Source organism: Hibiscus syriacus, unplaced genomic scaffold (genome assembly GCF_006381635.1).
Source record: "Hibiscus syriacus cultivar Baekdansim isolate YM2019G1 unplaced genomic scaffold, ASM638163v2 tig00110865_pilon, whole genome shotgun sequence".
Taxonomy (NCBI): domain Eukaryota; kingdom Viridiplantae; phylum Streptophyta; class Magnoliopsida; order Malvales; family Malvaceae; genus Hibiscus; species Hibiscus syriacus.
Genome location: NW_024062894.1, coordinates 1,012,431 through 1,027,501, shown reverse-complemented (window position 1 = coordinate 1,027,501; position 15,071 = coordinate 1,012,431). Strand labels below are relative to the sequence as shown.

Sequence of the window (15,071 nt, the reverse complement as noted above, 5' to 3'; positions counted from 1 at the left end):
AACAACTAACCCAGGTCTTCTGCTTTACCTAAAAACCTCGGTTTGAACTTTAACCGAAAAGTAGTTGATATGTCATCGAGCTGAATGGAATCGAACTCGAAAGTTTTTGTTGACAGATAACCCTTCTCGCCTTGAGTTATGTTGTACTAAGCTGAGAGATTTCCCCAGATCTTCTTCTTGACTTGAAGACCTCTGCTTCAACCAGAAAGTAGTTTTTTGATGCTACCATGCGGTTGATGTGTCATCGAGCTGAATGGAATCAAACTGACAGTTTTTTGTTGACATATAGTTTTTCTCGACTTAAGCTATGTTGTAAATTTGACATGCCCTTGAGCTGAATAGAATCGAACTCGAAGGTATTTGTTGACAGATAACCCTTCTCGCCTTGAGTTATGCTGTAAATTTGATATGTCCTTGAGCTGAATGTAATCGAACTCGAAGGTCTTTGTTGACAGATAGTCATTCTCGCCTTGAGCTATGCTGTAAATTTGATATGCCTTTGAGCTGAATGTAATCGAACTCGAAGGTTTTGGTTGACAGAATAGCCCTTCTCGCCTTGTGCTATGCTGTAAATTTAAGATGCCCTTGACCTGAATGTAGTCGAACTCGAAGGTCTTTGTTGACATATAGCCCTTCTTGCCTTGAGCTATGCTGTAAATTTGATATGCCCTTGAGCTAAATGTAATCAAACTTGAAGGTCTTTTGCTGGCAGATAGCCCTTCTCGCTTTGAGCTATGCTGCAAATAGTTCCTTTAAGTGAAAAATGGCTCCCCTTCACGGGTTAAAGCCAGTCGTAGTTCTTCAGATGACTACCTTCACGGGAAAGCCAAGTGGTATATTATGTCAGTCAGATATCATCCTTCGTGGAGTTGAAGTCTGGCTTGAAGACGTTAACTGAAAGATATCCACTTTTCGTTAAGTTAAGCTGAACTGGATCCGTTCTGAATTGGTTCTCGAACTCGTCTAAATTTGATTCCAAGATCTATCGATCTTTTAATAGGTCAAATTGGTTGAGGTATAGCTCTTTGCTGCTGAGTCAAGCAACCACCATCAATTTCTGAAGGTGCTTTTGAATCGAGTATCTTTTGTCTTGAAGTTGAAACTTGACTCTAAAAGCTACAAAAAATTATGTATGCTAAAAAATGATAAATGTGATGCTTTTAAGTATGTCTAAGATGCATGCAACATGAATTAGTTCTGTTTTATCTTTTGGATGGAGCCTCATTTTGTCTGTCTGTCTCGTACTCGGAATCGACCATACCCCATTTTCTTCTTGGGTTGCAGCCTTTCATATTTGAGACTGTCCTGTTTGAAAATGTTTTTCTCCTTTCTCTTATTATAGGAGGGAAAAAAGATATGAGAATATAAGAATTCTGTAAAACATTGCCCCTTAATTCAGGCTCACAATCGAATCAAATCATAAACATGAGTTCACAGAAAATCAAAAGAATCAATAACTCTTTAATGCTTTCAGAGTTATAGCTCTTTGACAAATATCCAAGTTAATGAGTTGGTTTCAGGTTGGTTTCCTATTTCTTAAGGTTTTGGCTACCAAAAATGTCATTTTTTTAACATCATTACATGTCCCTCTTTCTCGGCTTGCCATTTTAATCGGATGTGGACAAAATGACGCAACTGGCATAATCAATTACTAGACCTTCTATTTCGGTCCTCTGAAATCTTCTTTTTGTTCAAGCTTCATAGGCTCCTTTAACAAAGGCAGTACAAAAATATCAGTTTAAAAATGAAATTCCTGAGTACTCGTGTGAAATTGACTATAACAGGTGTTCCTTAACTCCCTTAGTCCATCTTTACCAAAACTCCTTATTTAGATAAATTTGATTTAATTTGCCATTGTTTGGCTAGTTGATTCCTACCCATAAAGATGGGGTGTTTAACCAATTGCTTTAGAATGACATCTCAATATTATAATCACTTTTATCAGGTTAACTGAAGGGTTCATCTCATCATAAAGTCTTTTGCCTGACGATTGCAGTGGAGTAAACACTGAATTGTCAAGTGTCAAAGCAATGTCATGGTTTGAATGCAATCTATTCATAAATCCAGGGCTTTCGAGTTTCCTCTATAACCAATTGCCTTAGTGGAATAGCTCAGCTTTACGGATTCAATTCCTTAAGATTGTCAAGAAGAACCTATTATAGTATAGGTGTTTTTTAAAGTCAAAAATTTCATCTTTTAGAGTTTAATTTCCAGGCAACTAGCCTAAATTAGATTCACCTACTCGACAATTCTATCTGTGAAGATTATTTCATCATTGAACGTCTTAAACAAAAATATAGTAATGATATATGCAAAAGATGCCCCATATTGTCTGTTCCTATGCATACCTAAATACCAAACCTCTTATTCATTTCCTTATGAAAGAAGAAGGCTATATCGATTATTTACACGATAAGGGTACTGTGTTTGAGCATATCCTCTGGGGTAAGGTCAAAGTCCTTGTTTTACCACTTTTAAATCATGTCACTTTGTCAAAGATCTATAACTCTGAATCATTTATAGAGTTTTTTAATTCAGTTGATATTCAAAGAATTTCAAGTTTACAAATTTGATTCATTGCTCGCCATCTTTAAAGTAACATAAATTTATTTAAATGTCCTTACAAAAAAACTTGAAAAAAGATGAAAAACAAATTCAAACAAAATGATGCAAATGATGAAATGATCTTCCTCCTCCTTTGGATGTCCCCGAGTTATTGAAGTCGATCCAGTTCTTGTTACGCATCTTCTGCATGATCCTCTTGAATGCGTAACAGTTCTCAACAGTGTGCCCTGGGACACCGCCGTGATATTCATAATGAGCATTTTTATCATATCACCTGGGGTATGGGGACTTCATGGGTTCCACCAGATATGGTGACACTACGTGGGTGTCAAAAAGTTATTGGTAAAGCTCTTTGTAGGTCATGGAAATAGGGTCAAAATGTTCCCTTTCCTTCCTAGGTTCTCTGGAATCTTGTCTAGAAGTACCTGACAATACAGTTACAGTTGATTTTGGGTTGGAGATTGTAACACCTTTATTGGTTTGGTAGGTGTTGATGTTGTTAATCTCTCTATCATTCTCCTTTATAGGAAGTTTCTTACTGGCCTCCCCATCCTTAATCTTGCCTTACTTTATGGTCGTTTCTACCATCTCCTTTCCATGAGTAAGTCCTAAAAATTACCGGATGTGATTGCAACCAGGTGCCCGAAGTAATGAGCCTTCAGTGTTTGTATGAAGAGCTTCCTAGTTTCCTTTTCATCCAAGGGTGAATAAACTTGCATAGCTAAATCCCTCTATTCATGTGTGTATTGCCTTAAACTTTCATTATGCTTATTCTACATGCTTTGTAGCATAACTCGATCTAGCCTTATCTCATTGACGTGTTGTATTGTTCCAAAAATGACCTGAATAAATACTTCCAAGTCATTATATGGGACCGGCTTAGCTGATTGTACCACCTGATGGTTGAGCCCGACAAACTCTCTTGGAAGCAATGGATTAGGAGTTGGTCGTTTCCTACATATCCTGTCATCTTTCGGTATAACATGGTGATGTGGGCTGATGGGAAACTGTTCCCATCAAACTTTTTAAATTATGGGTACTTTTCTGGGACTAGACTGAGTTTCGCGGCATCGACTCCATAGTAGTCATAGTCTCCTTTAACTACCTTCATTTGGTCTTCTAAATGTTTGATTTTCTCCTCCATTTTTTTCCTTGTCGTCCTCTTCATCGAAATTTGGTATATGATAATAACCTGAATTATTCTTAGGGTTAGATATAATAGTTTGTATCTTTGCAGCATATGGGGTTTTCACCTTTACAGCGGATGAGCCCCCTTGAAGTTCAGGTAAGATTCCAGGTGATATAACCACCTGCGGGGTAGGTGGCATAGCTACCCTTTCCTAAGAACTTGCTCTAGGTGCACTTTCTTGATGGAGGCCATATAACTTGGCCACAATCTGATCGATCAAGGGCACATTATATCCAGAGTACTCTGATTATCCTTGCTTATCTTTTCTTCTAACTCTTTTTACAACCTCAGTATGTTCTCTTTGAGTTGAGCGATTTTGGCTTCCATCTTCTTCTTTTTTGAGTGGGTGTTATGTGGATGGGGTGTGTCTAATGCTTGAGGTGGTATATCCAGTAGTTGTTCCTTTTTTTTATGAGACATCTTCTATTAGTTGATGTGAATGTAAAGAAATAAAAATAACAAAATGCAAAATGTCTAAATGCATGATGCATGAAATGTTTGAGGCATTGATCCAAAAACACGTATGTTATTATAAATAATTCTTATTAGGAAAAAAATGTTATTTCGTAAGAGATAAAAAATCACTAAGTCTTTTAGACCCCGAACAGCTTCTAACATATTGACTCGTCTTCTGCCTTCTTCTGTCACCGATTGAATAACCTGTCCAATCGCTCCAGCTTTTCTGGCTAAAATGTGCAAGTGACGAGCTGTTTGCCCCAAAAAGTCTCGAATGACTGTATCTTCGTCTTTCACTCTCTGCTGAGCCTGCTCCCAACAAAAACGCCATTGAAAACCTCCATCGATAGGAACTATCCGAAGTTTATCTACTTGTTTCTTGAATTCATCAACAATGGTCTTCAGTTTCAACTATCGTTTTGCCATCTTGTTCTCTTTGTCTTTAAAGGGACTCCCCAGGCCAGTAACCTTTTTCTCGTCTTACCCCTGCAGCTTTTACCAACCCATTTTGGAAAGGCTGACTTTTGATGTGCTTGGTATAAACCTGATTCATTCTGAGTCTTTTATGATCATAGTCGGACTTCTGAGCTTTTCATCTCTTGTATTATAACCCCTTTGTCCATTAATGCACATTATTTACTTTTAACGAACACGTTTTTGGTGGATCAACACCTCTTTTAAATGATGTAAATGATAAAAATAAAAGAGAACAAAAATGAAAAGAGAGATAAATCAAAACAATAAAAAGTCTTACCCCACATGATATCTACCCCACATGCTTATTATTCCTACTCGGACATGATCTCTATCCTATATGTTAATTTTGAACCAGTCCTAACCGCATAAATTTATAGTTCACATGCTTTGAACAGAAAATAAAGCAGGAAATAATCTCAAAGCAGCCTAGGATTTGAAATGAGGTTTCGGGGTAGGTTATAATTCTTTGTAGTCTCCCGATTTAGGTTCTAAAGAAGGTACCCGAGTTCTCCTTGCTGGTGACCCCTTGGGCTTGCTAGACACTTAGTTCTAAGCCCATTACAAGCTTTTGTGGACTAAGTTAAACTCGAGAGGATACATTCCCTTATGGCCGCACGGTGAATAAATTCACACGAAGACATAAGGTATATGAATCCCGAAGGTTACTTGCTAGGCCCATACGGAGAATAAATTCCCACGAAGGCGTCACTTTCACCCCCATATAAAAGGGGTTCGAAGCTCGGGTATAAAGCCTTAGATGAAAAGCTTAAAAGGCTGAAATCATTGAAAGAAATCGTCAGCACAACTATTTATTTGAAAAGATAATCAAAAGTAAATAATAAGGATCGAAAAAGTTACTTTAAAATTTGAACTTACCATTTTCATTAAAAAGAGAACTGAAAATTAACTTTTAGCCTGATTCACTTACCTATCCCCAGTGGAGCCGCCAAGTTGTCGCTGTCGTCTTTTCGATGGGCCCAGAATTGGGCTTCGACTTGAATAAATGTGTTAGAGTCACCACCGATCACTTAAAAAATATTTAGGTTGATCAGACACCATCTTACTTGATCTGCATTTTACCAGAAATATTTGGATTCAGGAGTCGGTTACAGTCAATAAAGGATTAGCACCCTTAAACTGCCCTTTCGGTACTAGTTGATTTCCAGTTGTCTTAATTAAGAAAATGATAAGTTAAATTAAAAGGTAAAATATGATCCAAATTACTTACCTTTAATGGATTTAAAAACATACCCTTAAAAAGTCAAGAAAAGTGTTAGATGTAATAAAGTGTAGAATCGAACTAAGATAAAAAAAAATGCATAAACATGAAAATACTAATCGCAAAATTAAATGTAAAAAATTACTACAAATAAGAAAGGAAGTAAAATAAAAAACATAAGAACCTCATATAAAAGCTAAATAATAAATAAAATAAAATAAAATAAAAAAGGAAAAAAAATAAAAGACTAATATCAAGAAAAGATAAAAAAACAATAAAAATAAAAATAAAATAGAATAAGGTAAAAATAAAATAAGGAAAAAACAATTAAATAAAACTGAAACAAAATAAAAAAGAAACAAAAAGAAAATAATAGAAAAATAATAAAAATATAATATATATATATATAATAAAATATTGTAAAAATAAAATAAAATAATAATAATAATAGAAAAGAAAACTAATATATATATTTAACAAAAAATGAAAAAAAAGGTAAAAAATATATATATAAGTAACGTTATGTAAAGAAAGATAATGTGGAAAAAAATAATAAATAAATAAATATATATATATGAATAAAAATGTTAGGAAAGAAAAAATAATAATAATAAAAAAGAAAATAAACAAAAGGAAAAAAGTAAAAAAAATATAGATATATATAGATAAATATTTATGTTAAATTAAATAAAAAAAAAGAAAAATATATATTAAAATATTAATAAGGGACTAAATTTGAAGAAAAACAAAATTGGAGGTCAATGAGGAATTCGATGTAAAATCAAAATAAAGGGATCAAAATAGATCTTTAAAACTATTGAGGGGCTAAAAAGGGAATTAACCCTTTTTTATTCAAAAACGTGTTGATCCCCTAGGTGAGTCGGATCGGGTCACGGGTCTAGTATATAAGCCAAAATTCAAAAACAACATTTCATTTTTCCCTTCTCCTTATTTCAATTGAAACCAAAAAAATAAAATAAAATCATCTCAACTGCTCTTCGTGTTCTTCATGCACGAAGAACAGCCGCCCCTTAAACCCAGATTCCTATGTCCAATGCCTCGCCGACTGTCGTTCGTTCATCGGCGGTGGCTCAATTTTTTTTTTTGCACCATTCGAAACATCTTTTCCCCCTCTTTTCAAAAGATTGGTTTTTACAAAATGGCCTCGGGGAAGGCTAGATCCGAGGAAAACTCCTAGGTTGCCCTTCCCTCCGATCATCGATCGGTTGGGTTTTTTTTTAATCGAAAACAAAGAAAAAGGAACATGCAAGCAAAAATAAGACGAACAAGATAAGAAAAATACCTTCTTTATTCAATATTTCCTTTTAAAGTTTGCAAAAATTTTGCTCCGATTCTCACTACTTCTTTCTTGTATTTTTCCTATTTTTTGTCATTACATGCTTATTTATAATCTAAAATATGCTATATTTAGTTCGATTTTTAGAGTTTTATTCAAACCAAAATGCTTGAGAGTCTTATGGAACTAAAATGTTTGTTGTTTGTTGGTGATGTTGGTTCCTAGAAAACCCCGGGAAAATCGGAGGTGGCTTGAGCGGCTTGCAGCGCTAAGAAGGGTGAGAAGCTAGGGTTTTAAGCCCTAGTTGATTCGGGTCTGGATCGGTTCGGGTCTGGACTGATGGACCGGGTCTCGAGTTGCTCCAGTGGACCGTTGTTAGGCTTCTAGGTTGCTAGGTATTGTATCTGGGCTTTGGGGCGTTGGACCTATCACAAAGAAATTGTTTGTAAAAAAACATTAGTAAATAATATAATAATATGACATATGTATTATAAATAATATAGTATATTTATATATAAATTCGTTTAAAAATACTGACGAAAATGAGTGTCTACAAAAAATTATATCTAATATTTAATTTGAATTTTAATTTGATACTCGCTGTTAAAAGTTTAACGACACTAATAACATAGACACATGAAATATCTGAAAAGAAAAAATTATTTCACATCATAGCTGTCACTAAATTCTTAACGTAGGGTACCAAATTGAAATATAAATTAAACGTTAGTATGATTTTGAAAAAAATAAAGTTTATGTACTAAAATAGAATAAAAGTGATAATTTAGGAACTAAACATGAAATTTATCCTTAAACGGATTATGCTTATTGAATAGGTAAATTCCTGAAACCAACCCCCAGGAGATCTTAAAATTACATTTTACCCTTTTGCTGAATAAACTTGAACAACTTTCATACTTTTTAAGAACACGGGTAGGGATGGGCACTCAACCCGAATCCGACGGGTTGGGACCTGACCTGACCCGATCGGGTCAGAATTGTTTTTAAAAAAATTTGGGTTCAGGTCGGGTCGGGTTTTTAAAGTGTACTATTCAGGTCAGGTTGGGTTCGGGTTTAGAGTGAAAAATACCCGATCTAACCCAACGCGATCCGGAAAAAATATAATTTTACCTTATATATTTAGGAATAATTATAATAATACCCTCTATATTTTTTTCAATTAAGTCATTTTTATTGAATAAAAATGATTTTTTTATTATTATTTCGGGTCGAGTCAAGTTGAATTTTTAAATCATATATTCGGGTCAAATCGAATAAAACTTTGTTTTGGTCGGATCGAGTCTAGGGAGGCTCCTTAGTTCTCTGGTCGGGTGTTATAATCTTATCCCACTGGGCCCACATATTTCGTTTTGCCTTTTATAAATTTGTAAATCAGACCTAATTTATATTATTGGTGAGATCCTTTATGAAAATTTTGATTATCTGTTGTTTAGTTTATTTACGAAAAGAAGCTGTCAAATTCAATGTGAGTTAAATGTTTGAGATAGATTGACAAAGTTACGGATTAAATGCATCATCGTCTTACAAAAGTACCTTATTCACATGGTTTCCGGATTGGTTAGTGAATCGATCATGTTATCGGTCATTGGTTTAATTGGTTGAATCGATTTGATCGGACGGAAGAATCGGACGAAGTTATATTATTTAAAAAATTAAATAAAAATATCAAAAATATTTAATAAAAAATAATTTTTTATATCATAAGTCATATTCAAAGCAAGTCATAACATATATAAGTTAAAAACCATAAAATCAAGTGAAATAAAATTATTCAAATTAACTACAACATAATAATTAAGGTAAATCATATTAAATAATAAATATAATTATATAACTATAATTAAAAAATAAATTTGGGGCTAAAAAAATCATAACAAAATAATATTGTTTGGTTTAATTTTTTTTTTAAAAAACAATCTCACATGGCTAAGAAACATAGAAGAGCATCCCAAAAGTCTAAAGAGTAAAAATATGAGAACAAAACAATTCCACATGGCTAAGAAACATAGAAGAGCATCTCAACTAACTTCTATAAATAATAGAGGTAATTTGACATTCAAAATCATGGAGCCTTTTGGTGAGCATTAAGTGAACTATTCTTTCACTTCAATCAAACTCAAATTTTAGGCTTCAATTGAGCTTCTAAATTTTTTTTGAGTTCAAGCCTTTTCGAGTTCAAGTTTCAATATTATATTTCGAGTTCTAGTTGAACTTGATAATTTTTAGCTCGTGAGTTTGAGTCGAGTTGAGCTTACTTTTAAAGTTTTCAAGTTCGAGTCGAGCTCAGCAATACTCGATTTCGACTTGGATCGTTTAACAAACGACGTCGTTTGGTTTAATTTTTTTAAAAAAATTGGCGATTTTTTCCGATTTTTCCTGATTTTTTCCGGTTTTCAGCCGTTCCGGTTTGAACGGTTCAACGGTTCCGGCCGGTTCACTAATAGCGGTTCAATCGGTATAGATTGAATCGGATTAGACAACAGTTTCCGGTTGAACTGATCGGTCCGATCCGATTTTCAAAACAATGCTTATTCATATTGAGTTATCCTTTCAAGCATTTTTTGAGATATTTTATTTATTAAAATATAAATTACTGTTTTATTTATTTCTTAATTATGTTAAAAATACAAATATAAATTATTTTTTTTGGTTTCTTCCGGTTTTTTTCAGTTTTCAACTGTTCTGGTTTGAACGGTTCAACGGTTCCGATCGGTTCACTAATAACGGTTCAACCGGTGTAGATTGAATCGGATTAAACAACAATTTCCGGTTGAACCAATCGATCCGATCCGGTTTTCAAAACAATGCTTATTCATATTGAGTTATCCTTTCAAGCATTTTTTGAGATATTTTATTTATTAAAATATAAATTACTGTTTTATTTATTTCTTAATTCTGTTAAAAATACAAATATAAATTATTTTTTAAAATTATCATTAAATTTAATTTTTTTTCTATTTAAGTCACCTAATTTGATTCATTTAATTTTTAAAATTTTGTAATATATAAAAATTCATTTAGTTACTTTAAATATAAATTTGTATCATTCTATTTATATTTACAAATTTACTTATATAGATTTATGTTTTAAACATGGTTTAATATATTAATTATGTTAATAATATATGATAAAATTTTATTATAAAATTTAGTTTGAATAACTCCTATGAATTTTAAAGTATGCATTTTTAATTTAATATTAAAAAATTATTAAGATAAATTAATAAAAAAGTATCTTCCATTATTCTTTTAAATTTTAATCTAAACATGTAATTTTATTTCAAAAAATATTATAAATAAAATAAAATAATATTTTTAATAATGAATCAAATAATATTATATTCAAATAATTTTAATTTTAAAAACACTATCAAAATTCCGTGAAGTAAACATCCTTATACAGAATAAAATGGTGAATGCATTGGTTGGCAGTGGGGAAACATCATCTTACTTTAAAGTAAAAAGTTAAATTAGTAACATATTAACTGATTAAAGTAATTGTTATTTTTTTCATAAATTTTAAGTAATTATTTTTATATAAATTTTAAGTTTAAATAAATATATTAAAAAATGTTTGTATTATTAATAATTAAAATATTTAAAATAAATACTATCTTATAATTTTTATAATAATAAAAAACAAAAATAATAGTCTAATTTTTTTTTCTTCAATAATTGAATTTTATTCATCCATCCAAAAGAGGATGGTAAAATGCTGTCTCAAAAATAATATATGTATTAAGGAAGGAAAATATTTATAATTGCGAAAGATAAAAAAAATACTGAGATGATAGAGAATAAGAGAATAAGAAAACAAAATTTACTCTGTACAACTGATATCACTATACCTCGACCGCTGATTAACACCCGCACTGAGCTCCTTTTTACAGTCGCTGTAAAAAATGGTGGTAACAATACAACTCCAGATAACCAGCACGGCGTAAAACCAAAACAAAGCCGCCGTTTTCCACCCCATGAACACCGTCCAAACGCCGGACTTGACGTAATCCTCACCGTCCGTTAAATTCTCAAACCGATTCCCAATCCATCCCGACACACCCACCAGCATGCAAGTAACGAGCCACCAGCAGAACTTCCGACCTGCCATTAAAACCGATCCGATACAAATCGCTTCCCACCCGAACTTCTCCTCCAACGCCGACACCACCAGGCCTAAACCCAACACTCCCATTAAGTAAACTTCGAGACCCGATCCGACCACCAAGATGGCTAGGCTGACCCGAGGGTAGTCCCGCAATGCGGTTGCGAAGAGCCGCGGGAGTTGGATGTAGAGGAAGAAGAGGGAGTAGGAGCATATGGAGGTGACAACTACGCGCTTCCAAGCGAGTCTGATGGCAGAGGCGGTGGAGAGGAAGGAAGGACGTTGGGGAGCGGAGACGGATGCGACGTGAACGGCGGATATAAAGGATAGAAGAGAGAAAACGGAGGAAGGAAAGGAATAGAGAAGCTTGAGACGAAGGAGGGAGATGGATTCTTCACGGGACTCGTTCAAGAGGTGACCGGACTCGAAGTTCGTGGCGGTGAGCAGAGCGGCGGATTCGAGGTGGAGTATGTGGCGTTTGAGAGGGCGGGAAGTGAAAGAAAGGGAGAAGATAAGGAAGGAAAGAGGGAGGGCCAAGAAAATGAAGATTGAGAGGAAAATGTGTTTGTTTCGAAAGAAAATTCTCAAGGAACCGGAAAATAGTGCAAGGACGATACAAGAAGAAGAAGATTTTGTGGGTTTATTTTGTTGTTGATTGTGATCACGTATTTCGGATTCGGTGTCCGACATTGTTTTTCTTTAACAATTCTTTGAATTATAGTAAATTTTTTTCTTAAAATCTTTGTATAGACTTTGAAGTCCGAAGAGTGAATTTTAAGATAAGGTAAAGAAGAATCAACATATGAGAAAATAATTTAGGGAAGGGGCCCACTTGTTATCAATATTAGACTAGAGTGATAAAAGTTGTTTGGGCATTGAGAAAGTGGGAGGAAAATATCAAGAAACTATTTGTTTGAGATGCTGGGTTTGATGATTACATAGCAACAAGTTCCTAGAGATTATTGGTGGGAATGTATATATTTACGTGTTGGATTGGATTAGATGTAAATTCAGTTTGCAAGATCTTCATCACCTTATACTCTCGTGTTGGAGTAATCAAATATTTAAATTACGGTTGGGTTGTATTTTCCGGTTATATTATATATATTGTAATTATGATAATAACATGTGTTATCATTAGGGATGGAGTTCAGATTTTAATTTGAGGAGTAAAATATATATTTTTTAAAAAAAAATTAGGAAGTTAATTTTATAATTATCTCATAAATATTAAAAATTTATATATAAATTAAATATAAAAGAAAATTATTGGATTGGGGTCACATCCCCTCCCACTGTCTTACTAGTTCCATCCCTAGCTATAGTGATCATTACGGATATTATATTTGTCGAATAATGTGTTTTGACTATACCTTTATCGTGGTAATATTATCACGAACCTTAAACCACAATTTCTTATATATGTTTAATCATTTGATTTTGAGACCGGTGATTTTTTTTAACATATTTATTCGGAAATGAATCCCAATGCATTATGTAGGTTCAAAAGATAAAAGCAAGGGGTAATTGTCGTAACCGTTCTTAGAGTGGCTTCGAAATTGGGCTTCGACATAAATTTGATGTGATAGAGTCGACATCGATCATTTAAAATTAGATTGATCGAATATCTTAATTCATTATTTTACTTGATCTTCATTTTTACCAGAAATTTTTTGGATTCGGGAGTCGATTACAGTCAAGGAAGTATTAACACCCTTGTACTTCCCTTTCGGTACCAATTTAGTTTCCCGGTTGTCTTAATTATGAAAATTTAAAATTTAATTAAAATTTAAAATTCGATCTGACTTACCTTTGATGAATTTAAAATTGACCTAAAAATATAAATCAAATCCGTGTTAAATTTTAAAGCAAAACAAAATTTAATTAAGAAATAAAAAAACTTTAAATTAAAAGGATTTAACTGCAAAAAATTTAAAATTAAGGACCAAATTGATATTATTTGAGAGCTGCAAGAAAAAAATAAAAAGTTAGGAGGGGTCAATTTGCAAAATATAAGAAATTTAAATAGGGATTAAATTGAATAAATTCAAAATTCAAACGTAAATTTACAACAGGTGACCAAAATGAATTACACATCAAAACTGAAGAGACCGTGAGAATAATTTAAGAATTTATAATTACACTAAGGTACTCCCTATAAATAGCCCTTATAACACAAAAAAATCATTTTTAACTCATTTTAAAAAATAACTCTCCCCTAATCTCTCAAAATTCTCTCAACCAAACCAATTGGCCTAATGGCCGACCACCCTCCGGTGAAGCCTCATCGCTGCTAGTGGCCGGAAACTTAAAGACTTACCTCTTTCGAAATCCCTCAACCTTGTGAACCCAAAATCAAGGCCCAAACGCCCTAAAAACAAACCATCAGTGTAGATCTAAAATACAAAGTCTCGGGTTTACCTTTTCCAACGAGTATGTTTAACTTCTGACGACCGCTTCTCTCCTAAGACATGATCGGAACTGCTCCTTTGTTTTGTGTGTATGATGTTTTCGTGGTTTTGCGAGATGTTTTGCTCGGTTTTTCTTATATCTTGATGCTTGTTTTCGTTTGAATGTTTTCCTCTTTTTGTTGTGGATGCCTCGTTTTTTTTATGTATATTGTTGTTGTTTCCTGGTATTTTTGTTCCTGGATCGGGTTTTTTTGTGCCTTGCTTCGATGGTTCTCGGGGTTTATATAACCCCACAGGTGGTGGTTGTTGCTAGGTTTTTTGAGAGAGTGCAGTCCCGTTCAGCATGACTTTTGTTTTTTCCATCACGTGCTCCAATTTTTCGCGATTTTCTCAATTTCTGGTGCCGAAAAGCTCGGCCGATGGGTGACTTTGCTGGTGCATGGCCTCCACGAATGCCACTACCGGCAACTTGGTCTCTCTCGTGTAGCCCCTATGTTATTTTAGGGTTTATAAAACTCTAATGCTTTGGGTTGGGTCATGCCCTCTCTTCCTTTGCTAGATTCCCACCAGGTTTGCTGGGTCAGACTACCCAGTTGGGCTTTGGATTTAGACTATTGGACTCTTTCTGGACCTGGATTGGACCTGAAAAAAATAAAATTAAATGAATAAATAAATAATAATATAAAATAATAAATAATAATAAAAATTATATATAATAAAAATTATATAACATATATTATATTTTCAAAAATTATATTATATGTTTTCAAAAACTATATATTATATATGTTTTCAAAAATCGTTTTTAAAAACTATATATATATATATATATATATATATTTTTTCAAAATATGTTTTCAAAACTATATTAAATACGTTTTCAAAAATCGTTTTTTAAAACTATATATTATACGTTTTCAAAATTGTGTTTTTAAAAATAGATATTATACGTTTTCAAAAATGTGTTTTCAAAACCATATTATATATATTTTCAAAAACCAGTTTTTTTAAAAAAAAACTATATATTATATGCTTTCAAAAACCGTTTTCTAAAAACTATATATTATATGTTTTCAAAAATATTTTTAAAAACTATACTATATTATTATATATACTAAATAAGTCCCGGGTGAAAATGAGTGACTACAACTACCCCTCTTTGCCCATTATTGTGTAACGAAAATAAGGCAAAGACAAAAAGACACAAATTTTCGTTCGGTGCACATGGACTTAAAAGCAAGCATGTTCCTGTAAGGTTTGTTGATCTCTGAGTATCTCTAGCCTTCACCTTTTTCTGAGCATGTTCCCAATGGAAACGCCATTGAAGTCCTCCA

The 15,071-nt window shown here is 33.1% G+C and overlaps 1 protein-coding gene across 1 annotated transcript; it reads right to left on the bottom strand.

Moving 5' to 3' along the window:
* Positions 1–5,871: 5,871 nt before the first annotated feature.
* Positions 5,872–12,031, bottom strand: LOC120143918. The gene is made up of 2 exons (XM_039158117.1): positions 11,046–12,031; positions 5,872–5,902 (listed from the first exon to the last, which is right to left on the bottom strand). Coding segments are annotated over exons 1-2 (972 nt in total). The 5' UTR covers positions 12,017–12,031; the 3' UTR covers positions 5,872–5,901.
* Between the last annotated feature and the right edge of the window lie 3,040 nt (positions 12,032–15,071).